The 13,468-nt window shown below is 43.1% G+C and overlaps 1 protein-coding gene across 3 annotated transcripts in view; it reads right to left on the bottom strand.

Moving 5' to 3' along the window:
• The window catches only part of AXDND1 (axonemal dynein light chain domain containing 1), a 92,176-nt gene extending 79,787 nt beyond the window's left edge, over positions 1–12,389 (bottom strand). For 2 of the 3 annotated variants that reach the window (XM_061634227.1, XM_061634228.1), the window contains exons 1-5: positions 12,326–12,389; positions 10,841–11,012; positions 8,319–8,500; positions 2,819–2,919; positions 701–818 (exon numbers count right to left, since the gene is read on the bottom strand). In XM_061634227.1, coding sequence (XP_061490211.1) covers positions 701–818; positions 2,819–2,919; positions 8,319–8,500; positions 10,841–10,949 — 510 coding nt within the window. In that variant the 5' untranslated portion in view covers positions 10,950–11,012; positions 12,326–12,389. Of the gene's footprint in view, positions 1–700; positions 819–2,818; positions 2,920–8,318; positions 8,501–10,840; positions 11,013–12,325 lie in introns of those variants that run through there. The other variant, XM_061634229.1, reaches the window with a different exon arrangement.
• Between the last annotated feature and the right edge of the window lie 1,079 nt (positions 12,390–13,468).

Genomic DNA, 13,468 nt, shown 5'->3' with positions numbered 1-13,468 from the left:
GAAATAGGCTGGAGAGGTAAAGAAATGTTCTTAATCATTGTCTTCTTAATGCAGATTAATACTTAACCACGTTTAACACAAACTATGGTTCCCACAAGCACTTCAAACCATAGTCTGCACTGAACAAACCATAGTTAAGGCAGCTTCCTTACATCTCCAGCCTCCTTGCAGCCAATCCTTAACCACTGTTTAGCTATTCAGATGAACTGCTTCACCATGTTTAAGTAAAACTAACTGTGATGAAGTCCTACATCTACCCAAGGCTATAATGTGCGATTTAGAAATCAGCTGGTAAATGCTTTTTAACATTTTTTTTTACCAGGCAAAATAGATACTTGGCTCCTGCTGGGAGGAAGGGTGGGATATAAATCAAATAATAAATAAATAAATAAAATAAAAATACTGGCGTTCCAAATGCCATTAAATACTTCCCATGGCTTTGGCGAGAGAAAGTGGCTAGGTTAGAAAATTGTTGTACAGTGTTATTGTTGTACAATAAACAGTGGTAAAGTGTTTATTGTTGATTTGCACCATTCATTTAAGATTTAAAATATTGTACTGGGTGAAAAAAATCAGCAAGCGTTAGTAAGCACTCAGTTCAAACTCCATCTTACCTTTCAGCATTCTAAGAGAATTGGTAAAAGCTTATTCCTGTGCTTACTGTTATCAATGCCTCAAAATAGAGATAGATTCAACTCACTGGTTTAGCTGCATCGGCTTCCTGCTTCAAACTTCTTGAAGTCTTATGAGGCACAGGAGTTGGGGGAGGATTCTTTGCCTCTTTATCAGCAGCAACATCATATAGAAAAGAGACATCCCTTAAGAAACACAAGGAAAATAATCACTCAGGTAGGAATGTGCAATGGGACTATTTCCATGCTCCACTGTGCTGCACCACCTAGTATCAACAATTGCACTAAATAACTGATCCAAATGCAAAACCTTCATCATTTCAACACTGTAGTATGTCTGCTAGTCTCTGCCTGAGTGTTCTGCCTCAAAACCCTTGCCTGCAGCTACAATCTTCACATTCCCCCTGGGCATCTACACATGGCCATGTAACTTCTGCGTCCCCATTACCAATGCTGGCCCAAGACATTTTGCTGCCTGAAGTGAAGCCCAAATGTTGTCCCCTTCCTCCCCCACTAGGGCCAGCAATTCCTTGTTACATGTTCTCCGCCTTGCCTTCCCCTTCTCTGCTGATAAGCAAGTGAGTTCAAGGCCTCAGACACTTTGAGTTCTACAAGTATGTCATCCATCCAGGGGGAGAGGTAGCAAGATTGAACAAAGAAGGGATGGGTATTGGTTTAGGTCAGGGGTGGGGTACTAGCAGCATAAGGATCACATGTGACCTTGGCTGAATTTCACATGGTTGTGGGGAGTATAGAGGGACAGAAAGAGGGCAGGAGGGGGAAAAAGGCATTGTTGGATCAGACCAAAAGCCTATCTAGTTCAGCATCCTGTTTCCCACAAGGGCCAACCAGATGCTTATGGGAAGACTACAAGCAGGACATTTTATTTATTTATTTATTTAATTAATTACATTTCTAGACCGCCCTATAGCAGAAAGCTCTCAGGGCGGTGTACAACAAATAAAATCACAATTAAAATATGAGCAAGTGTGGAAAAAATATATATAGTACAATTATAAAACATTAATAAAATTGCCATTGAGATTTATAAATTAAGATCATATTAAGTTTAGAATGTTGAGTACTGTAGTTCCCTAGTGAATGGTATTCAGAGACATCCTGGAAAAAATGTGGAGGGAGCCAAAACAAATGGAGTGATGGAAGCGGGGGACCCTCTGCAAGTGATCAATTGGTAACTCTGGCAAGAGTCAATCGTGGTGGTGGCCAGTCAAAATGGACAGAGCAACTGAAGGTGGGAGAAGTGCTTTGCAGCAAATCAGTTCAGCCCTCTGGCAAGAGCAACTGGTTACCTGTGGGGAGAGGGGGTGGCAGAAAGACAGAGAGAAGGCCTGCCTATTCTTTGCTTCTGTTCCCATCCATTTGTTGTCCACCCACCAGAAACATGCATCCTCCAACAGACTGCCCCCAATGGAAAGCAATCCCCTCCATAGGTTCCCCAATCCCCGGGTTAAAATGGAGCAATGAATGACAAGGAGGGCGTTTCAAAAGGTGATTTTTCAAACAGTGATGGCCACCATTTTTGCCAAGTGTGCCACAAATCAAACCCAAGTATAAAATAGAGCTTTTCACTTTGTGCACTGCAATACATATGCAGCCTCTCATGCCTTGGAGTGGTTTTGGCTCTGTGGAGCAAGCAGCAAGATGGGGTATGGCAGTCAGGCAGGAGTGCAAATCTTACTCTAGGCCTACCTTCCCCAACCTGGTAACCTACATATGTTTTGGAGTACAACATTGGCTGTGCTGGCCAGAGCTGATGGAAGTTGCATCCAACAACATCAGGACGGCACCAAGTTAGAGAAAGCCACTCTAGGGTCATAGGCAGGCTCATGGGCACTCCTGTTCACCTCCAAACGTACCATCACCTCTGGTTAGCCGCTTTTGGTTATAAAAGTATAATGTGTTTTAAAGATATAATGTTGTAAAGATTTTAAAGTCTGTCTTTATGATGTTTTAGAGTGTTTGTAGTGTTTTTGTTTGTCGCCTTGGGCTCCTACTGGGAGGAAGGATGGGATATACATTTAATAAATAAATAAAATAAATGTGCTTGTTGGATGGAGGGTTCCCTAGCGTTTTCTTCCACTGCAACTCTAAAATCCTCATGCTACCACTGGTTACTGCAAAGAGGCATGTGGGGTGCTAGGGCCCTATTATTTCTATGCTATTACCTTCCAGCTCCTGTCAGGCAGATGGGATGTTCTATCAGATATCTAAACTTGTTTCTGCGGACAGGATGTTGCCAGACCCCATCAACAGTACGGATACAACCCTGAAAAGTAAACAGGAAAGATCAGCTGAGAAGATTCTTCAGGAGCAGGTGATAAGCAGAGAACTGTATCTCCAATACTGATGGTCTAACCACACATTACACATAAATGTGTATAATGAGATCCTGACAGCGGCTTCTTCTAAGCCTTATAATAAACCTTCTCCTAAGCTGGTGAGAGGTCTAGTCTGGGGAAAGGAGATGTGACCAAGGATCCAAACGGCCTGACAAAGATACCTGGAGGGCTGCATTTGGCCCCCAGGCCTGAGGTTCCCCATCAGTTCTATGTAAACTGCTTAGAGGACACAGATGATTTAAAGCAGTTTATAAATCCTGTTAAATTAACTAATCGATTGATCAACTGTAAGCCATTGTAGAATGGGTGATTTGGAGAGGAGAATCACCAGACAGGGAAAGAAGTATTTCACTATCCAATAATACTCTGCCCCAAAACTGCTTTTCTAGATACTACAAGAAATAGCTGTTAGGTTTTCATTATACGTATTTGTGTGTAATGTGTAGGTAGGTTCTCAGATGGTGAAAAAAGAGGACTGGGAAGAATGTGTTTGGCCACAGCATGGAGAAGTTCATCAGGAGGGCTTTAAACTGAATCCTAAGGGGGAGGAAGATGTAAACTTGGTGGTAATGACTGATGAAGGCTTGTGCACAGTAACGGGAACAGAGAGATCGGCTCTAATAGGGCCCAGTAACAGTCCTCAGAAAAATGTTGCAAGGAAGCCAAGCCATAAATCACATGGTCTTCGATGTCTGTATACTAATGCACAGAGCATGGGAAACAAGCAGGGTGAACTTGAACTCTTAATACAGGAGGACAATTATGACTTGATAGGTATAACTGAAACTTGGTGGGATGACTCCCATGACTGGAATACAGCAATTTTAAAACAAACAAAAATGATTAAGGTAATTATAATATAGCCTCATTCGTGTAAATGGCCTTGGAGACACCCACAGTTTTAAGACAACATGAAGTGCAATTAAAAGTGTGAGGCTACATGGGTGACACACAGTGAACTGAATAATCAAGATCCTAATACAGAGTGTTCTGTTGTAATGGAAGAAAGAGCAAAGTTGTAGGTCATTTGGAGGAAACATTATTTATACCCATTCCAGTCTGGGTTCAGACCTGGTTTTGAGACTGAATCACCCTTGGTCACCCTGATGGATGGCCTGTATTGGGAGATGGACAGGAGTGCAACCTTGTTGGTTGTCCTTGATTTCCCCACAGCTTTTTATATCACTGGCCATAGTATACTTCTGGAGCAACTTTTTGGGTTGAGAGTTGGGGGCATAGTGGGTGCATACTGGTACTGTGGCTTCACTCTTACCTGCAGTGGCACTGAGTGATGCCTGCCAAACACTTGGCTTTTGAGCTGTGGGGTGCTGCAGGATTCTATTCTGCCCCCAGTGTTGTTTAGCATCTATATGAAGCCATTGGGAGCAGTCATTAGGGTATTCATAGTGAGGCATAATTAATATACTGATAATACCCCAGCTCAATTTGTCTGTGAGTCAGGTGAGGCTGTGTAGGTTTTCAACCGGTGCTTGGATGTACTACTAGTGAATTGGATGAGGGCCAACAAACTGAAACTGAATCCAAACAAGACAGAAACCTTATGGGTAGATAATTCTATCTGGGAACTGGGAAGGTTGCTGGTTCTGGCCAGGGTTGCACGCCCTCTGAAGGAACAGGTGTATAGCCTGGGAGTGCTCCTACAGCCAATGTTGATATTGGAGGCTCGATGACAAGTGGCCTTCATGATAAGGAGTGCCTTTTACTAGCCACAGTGATCCATGCACAGGTAACTTCAAGACTGGACTGTTGTAATGTGCTCTATGTGAAACTGTTCTTGAAGTTGTTTGGAAGTAGCAGCTAACGCAGAATGTGGCAGCCAGGCTTCTCTCTGGGATGGCCTACTGTGAAGATATAACTCCAATTTTAAAAGAACTGCACTGGCTGCCTAAATATTTGCTCTAGCTTACTTCAAGGTACTTGTATTGACTTACAAAGCCCTATACAATCTGAGGCCTTGATAGCTGAAACAGCATCTTCTGTACAGACCTGCCCATTTGTTAAAATCTGCTTACAACATTCTCCGAGTTGTGTCTTTAGCTAAGATCCACTATATGGCAATGCTGGTGAGAGCGTTCTCTGCTTTGAAACTCCCTCCTCTCTGAGATGTGGCTGTTTTAAGCTTTTGATGTCACTTGAGGACCTGGTTATTAACCCATGCTCTTGCTGGAGTTTAGTGCCAATGGTGATGTTTACTTTAGTTGGCCAACTGCAATAATCTATCTTGTTTTTAGTACTTGTATTATGTACCTGGATCTGTTTTAATTTGTTGGCGTTTTTTGTGATAGATAAGAGATGATTTCTATCACGGTGGGTTTGCCTGAAAGCTAGATGTTTTATTTAATTGCAGAAACAATAAATGAAATTTGGCAGCTTCGAATACCACTTAATCCAAAAAATCTGTTTGTTAACTTATCTAAAAGGTACAGTTCCTAACAATAAATATTATTGTTTAAAAATGATAACAGCAGGAAGTATTATATATGCTAATATTGGAAGGAAAAAGAAATTCCTTGGTTTAGGGAATGTCTTATGAAACTTTAGAATTTGACCACACTAATAAATTGTGGGTGAAACAAGGGAGATACCAAATTAACAGATTTGAGATTAATATACAAACCAAAGTGCCAGAATGGATTTTTGCCTTCCACAAATAAGGTGTGCATAATGGAAGAGAAATTATATGTTTGGTTAATAGTTTGTTCCTTCTAGCTGTCAGAATCTTAGTATGAGTATGTTCTTTGAACTGATCCGTCTGATGATTCACAAAAGCGCAAATGCTAAAATGTCCATAATAAAAGTTGAAGTTGCCTTATACTGTGAGTCCTTTGGCCCAACTATTGTCTGGGCAACACAGACAGTTCCCAGTTCAGCTACCCACAATTCTTTAAAGAGAAGTGCTGGAGACTGAAAGTGGGACTTTCTGCATGCACTGTACTGTGGTCTCACACATCTCTCACTTGAGAGCTTGCACCTTCACGTGCTTGGTAGCTGCCAATTACTCATCCTACATTCCCACAACCAGCCTAAGAACAGGCCCCAATTACTGTGTTTATATATTACTATTCACTAATAGGCAAAAAAAACTCTTGCGGTTGAAGAATGTACCCATAGCCCACAGATAATTCTATCAAACTTTAAAAAGCAGGGAAATGGGCAGCTATAGTGAATGCACCAGGGGAGCAGGAGACCTGACCTCCTCTCTGAGATACTGTACTGCCCTACAAATTGGTCAAAATGCAAGCACAATTTGGGTTGGTCTTTCACAGTCCAATCCACTTTCATGGTAAGCGGTATTCAGAGGTGGTTTACCATTGCCTTCCACTGAAGCTGAGAGGCAGTGACTTGCCCAAGGTCACCGAGCGAGCTTTACGACTGTGTGGGGATTCGAACCCTGGTCTCCCAGATTGTAGTCTGAGGGCAGTTAAAACTGACCATGGTGGAGGAGGAGTGGGAGGGGGAAAGAGGAGGAGGGGGAAGGGAGGGGAGAAGGTAGGGGGAGGGAAGGGGCAAGAGGGAGGGGATAGGAGGGAGGAGGAGGGGAGGGCAGGTCTGATCATTTTATGCTTTTTCAGTTCAGTGGGATTTACTCCTGTACAATGATGCTTAGGATAGGTGAAACTGACCTGGGGGAGGGGCAGGGAAGGAAGGAGGAGGGCAAGAAGGGGAGGGGAGGAGATTGGTTGGGTGGGCACTGGGCAGAGGGGAAGCCCCTTTCCTTTCCAAAAGGAAAACACTGTGAACGGTATCATTCTTTTTCAGCGTTTCCCCCACCTTTTTTTCTACAGCAGGCACATGTAGCCTCCCACCCAAATTTAAACCAAAGCTGTCCCTGGCCATATCCACACCAGACCTTTATTTCCCTTTAGATAGTAACGTCTTCTCCCAAAGAATCCTGGGAAGTGTAGTTAGTGAAGGGTGCTGACATTTGCTAGAAAAGGCCCTGTTCCCCTCACAGACCTTTAATCAGAGTGGCTGACTGTTAAACTAGTCTGGCCACTGGAGCTGTCAGGGGAATAGGAGTCTCCTCTCAGCACCCTTCACAAACTACACTTCCCAGGATTCTTTGGGGGAAGCCATTACTCTCTAAAGTGAAATAAAGGTCTGGGGTAGGATTGGCCCCCTGATTAGGCAAACCAAGCAGCTGTGAGTCTGGCTTTTAGAACACTGACAGTTGGTTCTTACTGAGCATGCCCAACATTATCATTCAGTTGAATGCTAAATTTCTTAATCAGCCAGGCATTTTTTTAACTTTTAAACTGAAGAAGATGAAGGTCAGGGTATGGGGCAAGGTCAATAATAGGATTACAAGTACTCTGTGAACATGGCTGATTTTTAATTAATTTCAACAGATTATGAGAACTCTGAGAGAAAAAAGTCCAAAAGGGGCCTGGGTTTTTCCCCTCTTTTTACACGTCGAACTCTCGATTCTCTCTGACTGTTTTGTCTATCGCCATGAAAATTTAGAGGGTTGTTAAGCAAACATTTCTGAGTTCAGGACTGCAATGAGCTTATGGGAAGCATCAGAATTGCATGGGGGGCATTTTCAATTTAACACTGCGGAAAGCGAAAAATATGCTGACTACAGTATACAACCCCTCTTGTGGCTGTATAATTTCATGAGGGAACACAAGGCACGACCCAAGTGATCTTCAGGCACTCACCAGCCCCAGACCTCCAGTGAGGTCATGGCAAAAACAACATTTTCTTAGCCATTCACCCTGTAATCACTGCTAGGGTCTCTTGCCTCCCCCACCATCCAGTGAACAGGTTGTGATTAGTTTCTCACACCCCCAAGCTTCAAATAATGTTGCCTCTTGCACAGTGTTGTCCTAAAACAGGAATGGGGAACCTCAGGCCTGGGAGCTGAGAACGGCCCTCCAGGCCTCTCTGTCTGGCCCTTGGGACTGTCCCCAGGCCACACACCCTCTCCAGCCACATCCCTCACCAGCCCTCCTTTGCACACTCCTTGAGCGGTTTTGCTTGGTTATAACGTGTCTGTGAACTCTGATCACTCTTGCTTACCTGGAAGAGGTATGTTTGACTGTATAAAGGTAAAATTCACATTAGTTGTTCCATCCACTTTTGTTTCTAGACCTGCCCAGTACTGGCATGTGCCCCCCAGAAGGCTATCTAGAAAGGAACGTGGTCCTTGACCTGCAAAAGGTTCTCCACCCATCCTGAAAGACTGAAGTCTACATGCACCTGGCAAAATTCACAATTACCAGCAGACATCTAACAGCGGATTATGTGACAGATTTGATATTGAATAAGCAAATATTAATGTAGTAGAAATGAACTTACACACCTGAAAGTCTTTTATACTTTTTGTTTTCTTGGGAGGTCTTAAAAAACTGGGACAAGGGATAGGGTTGGCAGCAGAGGTCAAAGCAACAAAGATCTCTTCTGGGATGAAATCATGCCGTAAAGATGTGGGAAGAGGCTTTGAGAGGTCTGCCACAGCTGACTTGTCTCTTAACTCTGGAAGTTCTAAAAAATGGTAGGAAAGAAACAGACAGTAACTGATAACATTTTGATGGTGGCAGATATCTTTCCTCAAAATCAAAGTGTACTGGCAATTTTCTCTCTCACGCACATTTCATGTTGGTGTTCAAAAATAAAATTTTAAAAACCCATATCCACCCCAACGTAAACTGAACTTCTAGAAAAGTTTAAAAGGCTCTCGCTGTAACTGGTTTCCTACTATCATTGCTAAAGCTAGAGATCAGCACCAGCCACAGAGAAAATTACCAACCTATACTACCCACAGTTATTGCTTTACATTTACACGGTATACAGAATTTTTAAAAGTTGCTTAGCGCATGGAAAGATCCACATGAGAGATACATCCTGTGATACTTTTAATTTCTATGTTTTGATCCAACCACCACAGACAGATATGAACTGAAAACAGTGGTGTTGCTACGTTTAATGGGCTCTGGGCAAGGCCCTCCTCCTGCCACCACACAACTTTCGCCCCCTCCTTGCCACTGTCATCACTGTGCTCTTTCCTTCCCATCCCCCTCCCTGGCAAGTTACCAGATGTTCCAAGGAAAAGATTCCTTTTTCTTTTCTGTTTTTTCATGTAAAAAAGCAGTGCAGCAGTAGATGCTCTGCTCAGCCAAGTGCTGCCCAAGCTGGCTCCAGCCATGCATGCACGCCACTTAGCTCAGCAGCACACCAGCCCTAAACTTTTGAGAAAAAGAAAAAAGGCATCCTTCGCATCACTGCCTGACAAGCCGGCAAGGAACGGTGAAGCAAATGCCAGAATTGCCCCGATTGCTCCAGCCACATGGGCCCACTGCATCTTGCTTTCCCCAGAGAAAGTTTGAGGAAACTCTAGGGAAACCAAGATGGCGGCAGGCACAGCGGCAGCCAGCTCAGCTGGCACTTCACTGAGCTGTGCACCTGCTGCCACAGAACTATTTTTTAAAAGGAAACAAAGAGGGATGTTGTGGCAACTGGCATCAGCCCCGGGGTGCTCATGCAAAGTACTGATGCTGCACCAGCCTGTCATCATCTGCCGTCTGTCAGCAGTGCTCAACTGAACTGCCTCCATGGGCTGCAGGGCCCAGACATATCTCAACCGGGAGGGAGGTTAATAGGCAAGTAGAGAACAAGAATGAAAGACCAAATTGGGATTTTCATTCTTCTTGTTCAGCACCACCTTCCCTTCCCATTTTTCCACTCTCGTTGCCTGATCTTCTCTATGCATAACTGTAACCCATCTATGTGAAATGATTGATCTAAATACACAAATAGAACCAAAATAAATCCATAGCACAGACATTAGTTTGCACAAAGTTGGCATGTAAAGCAAGTATCCCTCGTTTGTTGTGAACCACGAACCCCAGTTCATATGCAATGCTAAGGTGAGATCCATAGAAAGTAAATCTAAACTTGGCAGTTCTCCAAGTCATGCAGGAGGAGGAGAGGGAGGGGGAACTGTATGAGCGAGATACTTCATTTGGACTCATGGAGGCTCTTCTGTGTAGCACTAAACCATGAAGCCCGGAGGGTGGTTACTAGATCTAGGGCCTTTTCTGTGGTGGCCCCCAAGTTGTGGAATAGCCTCCCCGAAGAGGTACGCCTGGCGCCTACATTATTATCTTTCCGGCGCCAGGTAAAGACCTTCTTATGCTCCCAGGCATTTTAATCATTTTAATCTTTTTATCTTTTTAATCTTGTATACTAATCCTTTTAGCATCTTATATTTTGTTTAATTGTATGTTGTTTTCATTGTGTCTTATATGTTTTGTGATTTTATTATGATGATGTATGTATTTTATCCTATTATGTTTACCGCCCTGAGAGCTACTTGCTATGGGCGGTATATAAATGCAACAAAATAAATAAATAAAATAAAATTTAGAATTGCATGTAAACATGACCTGAAAATCCATGTCTCACCTTTTCTGGCTTCAACACTACATTGCCATTTTATGAACTCCTCCCAATCTTTTAAAAGATCTTTCAAGGCTGCTTAAGTCCTCCTCTCCTACTCCTATGAAAGAATCTACATTCCTGCTACAGGCAATAATTAGGAGCAGACACAATGGATTCAGGCCCAACTGCTGGATCTTTCTGGGCAGCTCTGAATACCATATACTGTGATACCTGGTTTCTTCGATATATTCTTGAAATATCTGTTCTCACCATAAAACCTGGTGACAAAACCTGCATATCTTAGGCCAAAAACATGTTTGAACCGATCCTAATATAAACCGTTCTACAATACATAGCAGTACCATCAGGAATTCAAATCCTGCACACACACAAAAAAATCAAAACCCCAACCCTGGCTGCAACCCAACCTCCTGTGAGATTTACCTTTATTATCCCTGCTGACAGGTACTATGGAAGAAGCATCTTTCAGTTTTTTGTTCTCTTGTTTTGAAGTAGATGGCCATGCCGGAGCGAGTTCTTTGTTACCAGACATGGTGAAATGTTGATTTGGGGTGGTTTGTTCATTGACTCAGCTATAGTTTGCTGCTGAAAACATCTAGAAGGGATATATAGCCGACATGGATATACCGTGTAACTACAATCAATAACATAATTCAATTTCAGACTCGAAGAAGGTATGCTAGCATAAGGGAAAAGACATAGGGTGCAGTATGCACACACTGTGTGTCTACATTTATGCTGCAAGCCACGCCATCTGTGGCAGTTAAACCAGTTACAGAGAGACAACAACCTACAGCAGCAAGTCACTTTCCATCAATAATAATAATAATAATAATAATAATAATAAATTTAATTTATGTGTCGCCTATCTGGCCAATGGCCACTCTAGGCGACGTACAAGAAGGCAATTAAAACACAATAAACATCAAGACTACAGTATTCCATTTGGGACTGCCTATCTCCTACAAAGCTCATTAATTGCTTCTGCAGCTGGTGAACACCATGTTGGGCATGGAATGGTGGTGGCATGAATACTGTCATAAGATACTTATCTTTGTTTTGAAGTTGTCAGTAGATAAGGAATGAAGAACTGAACGGTAAAGAATGTGTAAAGTCATTTTGGCAGCCTATTTTGTTTTCAATTTAATACAAAATACAGTCCAGTACTTTAGAAAAATGTTTTAATACAGCTGACTACAAGCTGCAGCCCAGTTTTAAGACTATGCCTTTACTTATGCCAGGGATGGGCAACCTGTTGCTTTCTTGATATTGTTGGAACTATGACTCCCATCTTCCCTTACCACTAGCCATGCTAGCTAGGACTGATGAAAGTTGAGTCCAACAACTGGGGGGCAGCAGGCTCTCCATTCCTGATCTATGCAGTTAAATTAAATTGGTTTCAAATGCCTCTGGACTTGTTATTTATTTAGGGTTTAATCTGATAATTTATGTTTCTGTTGTTTTTGATTAAGAACTCAATGCAACTTAAAAGCTTCATTATTCTCATTTCAACAGGAGGTTCAAAATACTATTGATTTCAGTGCTGAAAAAGTGGAAAGACCATTGCACGACCCAATTGTCCTTATTTTTTTAAAAAGATATTTGTGACAGTGAATTGCCAGGAATCTCTAGGGTATGCCAGATTTGCCTTTTTCTGTATGTCCCATACCCCAAAAAAACACATTACTTCACCCTTCCTCCACAAATGAACAATGATTTTATGAACTACTGGATGAGGACTAGAGACCTCATCCCAGAAAGTACAAGCCATGACGAATCGACCCACCCTACAAGAACCAGATTAGCAAACACTGTATACAGGTACAAACATTGGGCGCAGGGCTCGCTGGGCACCGAACCACGCCCTACATTTTAGGGGAAGAAAAGGCGAGGTGATTCTCTGTTTACCTATCTCTTCTCTTCGCGCTTCCTGTTGGCGGATGTTGCTGTGGCAACACAGCACGCCTCTTTGAATTGTCCACCGGAGGTTCTAACTACGGAGACTGCTCGGCCCAGAACTTCCGCCCCTTCACTGGAATCGTTCCTTTCCTTCGGTTCCTGTTTACCGGTTTCTATTCCACACCCATTCTTAGAAGGAATTCTTCCTATAAGGCACTGATTTAGCCGCCTCGTTAGATGCGCTCGTTAGATGGGCTTATCCGTGCACTTGCTTCCACAAAGATATGAGAGCGCGGAGGAACACCTCTCTTACATCTCTTGTCTGGATCAATGGCCCCCAAGTTCAGCTAGAAGGCCTTTAAAGTGTACTGTGGGGCAGAAATATCGGTCTAGGAAATTGTAGATAGGGAAGATTTTAACTTAGGTGCGAACGGGTTCCAGCATGTCCATCCTCGAGCAAAAGGAATACAAAGAGAAACGGATTTTTTCTGAGTCGGGTCTTCCTCCTTGTAAAAATCGTACTCTTTGGGGGAAGTTTTTAACACTTAAACAGTGCAATGTATCCGCAACTCGCACACAAGTCAATAAGGCACATGGGGCGGGGGGTGCGAAGGGGCAGGTTAAGTAACGTGGAGGTGGTCTTTGGAATCTGAGGGGCGTTTTGCGAAGATGTGTGGCTGGAAACCTCTCTAGCAGCAGCCCCACCTCGCACTTATTAATATGAACAGCTGCTTACTATATTGCAGCCCTCTCAGCGACACTTCCCTAATTTTTAGTAAGAGGGTATTATTTATTATAGGCAATAAGAAAAACCTTAATAAACTACTGAAACATACCTACTGAGAGCCAGTGTAGTGTAATGGTTAAAGTGTTGGACACTGGGTTCGAATCCCCACAGCCATGAAACTCAATGGGTGGCCTTGGGCCAGTCACTGCCTCTCAGCCTCAGAGGAAGGCAATGGGAAACCCCCTCTGAATACCGCTTACCATGACAACCTATTCATGTTGTTGTTATGTCCCTTCAAGTCGACTACGACTTATGGCGACCCTCTGAATCGGTGACCTCCAAGAGCATCTGTCATGAACCACCCTGCTCAGATCTTGTAAGTTCAGGTCTGTGGCTTCCTTTATGGAATCAAGCCATCTCTTATT

The sequence above is a fragment of the Rhineura floridana genome, chromosome 6, assembly GCF_030035675.1.
Source record: "Rhineura floridana isolate rRhiFlo1 chromosome 6, rRhiFlo1.hap2, whole genome shotgun sequence".
In the NCBI taxonomy this organism is placed as follows: Eukaryota; Metazoa; Chordata; class Lepidosauria; order Squamata; family Rhineuridae; genus Rhineura; species Rhineura floridana.
Note: the sequence above shows the minus strand (reverse complement) of the source record. Positions and strands in the feature narration are given on the sequence as shown.